The sequence below is a fragment of the Dipteris shenzhenensis genome, chromosome 2 (assembly GCF_047967505.1).
Source record: "Dipteris shenzhenensis isolate YYH24624 ecotype China chromosome 2, Dip_SZ_1.0, whole genome shotgun sequence".
NCBI lineage: Eukaryota > Viridiplantae > Streptophyta > Polypodiopsida > Gleicheniales > Dipteridaceae > Dipteris > Dipteris shenzhenensis.
The window spans coordinates 50,377,195-50,378,903 of NC_141597.1; the positions used below are offsets into that span (position 1 = coordinate 50,377,195).

A 1,709-nucleotide genomic window follows, 5' to 3' on the forward strand; every position below is an offset into this window, starting at 1 on the left:
ACCCCGGAGTCGGATCTTCGGCTGATTGTCAAACGTATCGTCACAGCTTTGGTTCTGTATGCCAGACGCGTTTCAGAAGTCATGAATGGGATTGACTTGAGCGACACCGCTCCATGTCGAGATAAAGGACAACGAGACAGGACACGTGAAGTTAATGCGACTTCAGTAATATTGATCGATGTACAGACAGAATGAAAGCGCGAGGTGCCGTGCACGCAACGGAAAGCGTGGTGCATTTCAGTGCAGCATGAGCATGGCTGCATGAATATTGCAGATCAAGACCATGGCGCTTGCCGCAGCAGGATGGACTATGCAGGGAGTGGCATATGTCTCGGCGTTGTTTCAATCCTAAAAGCAGAAACATGGACTCCTTCAGCATCTGTACCAAGCCCACAGACTTCTATCTGCTGGCTTCTGCTCTCAAATCATTCTTTTTGGTGATCGGCACACATCTGCTAGCTGGAGAAGTCGATACTACCCTGTCCGATGCCTCGTTAATCCACAGATTATCCTGGTTGCTCAGGTACTTCAATCCCGTGAACCTTTCGTGGCGATATTACTCCATCCTTGCATACAGAGTGGCTGCCAAGGAATGGGGCGAGAAGCAAGAGGCGTTGATTAATTACGAGGCTCATCCATTCAAACCGCCTGCTCCTTACATCGTTACAGAGAATGTGGAGGACTACCACGTGCGACGGCTCGAATCCTCCGGCGTCTTCAGCTCACAAGGATTGCTCACCGTCAGTGCTGCATATCAGGGAGTTCTCGCTGTGTACTACAGCACCTCCACGGCGGGCGTTGCATTTCTTCCCAATATGACCATGCCCTTAGCAATTATGGGTCTGTTCAGAGTGATGGTCTTTCCTTGGATAGCAAGCAAAGTTTATGTCGACCCCTATTCATACTCCTGTGAGGTGGAGGGCGAATCGGAGTACAAATCCAAGAAATGGGTGATGGTGTATTGGATTTGTGTTCGGACAGGTCTAGTGTTGCTCTCTTTCCGGCCATACATCGGATATCCGGCCATTCATCTTACAAAACAAGTGCTAAAATTCTGGATTCACGTTTTGTATCAGTATGTGACGGTCTCGGAGCTTGCGTTTCACGCAGTTCTGCTCTCATGTGGCCCAAGAGCGTGGGGGAACAGGATCTTGTGGTTCGATCACTGGCTGTATAAGCTGCAGACTGTGGGGTTTGTGTGTCTTTTTACGTGTCTGACGGTGCTTGGGATCGTCGATTTCGTGAGGCATGATTTCTATAAATCCTGTGCATGGTGATTGTCGAGTGCATAGCCACGGAATTTTCACCCAAAGAAAGTGCATCGCCTCGGAAGGGGAAAGGTCAAGTGGAGCACATTCCGACGAGGAATAGATGCCACTAGGATCTTCTGGGATATAAAAGATTCCAAACAGAATCTTCTTGTAATGCTATATGATTGTATAATAACGTTTATCACACAAGGATATCCTACTTGTTAACTCACGTGTTGTCATGTATTTTGTAAGATTAATGGGGAAAGCTTGTTAGCCTTAGGGCTTGTGAAGTGAAATAAAGGCTTGATTGGGGATGCTTAATAAAATAATTATAGTTTGAGCAATGGGCTTTTGTGATATTTGATCGTCGGACTAATCTACACTAGGTCTAATTAAAAAATCAACTAAGCGCAATTATGCCACAATTTTTGAAAAGAAAGCGCTAAGAGAATGTCC

General features: G+C 46.5%; 1 protein-coding gene across 1 annotated transcript; it reads left to right on the top strand.

Annotated features, from left to right (window-relative positions):
- The first annotated feature begins 235 nt into the window (after positions 1 to 235).
- LOC147904918 (uncharacterized) lies at positions 236 to 1,389 on the top strand. Its single transcript, XM_087396698.1, has one exon. The coding sequence runs from the start codon at positions 327 to 329 to the stop codon at positions 1,275 to 1,277; it is 951 nt and encodes a 316-aa protein (XP_087252824.1). The 5' UTR covers positions 236 to 326; the 3' UTR covers positions 1,278 to 1,389.
- Positions 1,390 to 1,709: the final 320 nt, after the last annotated feature.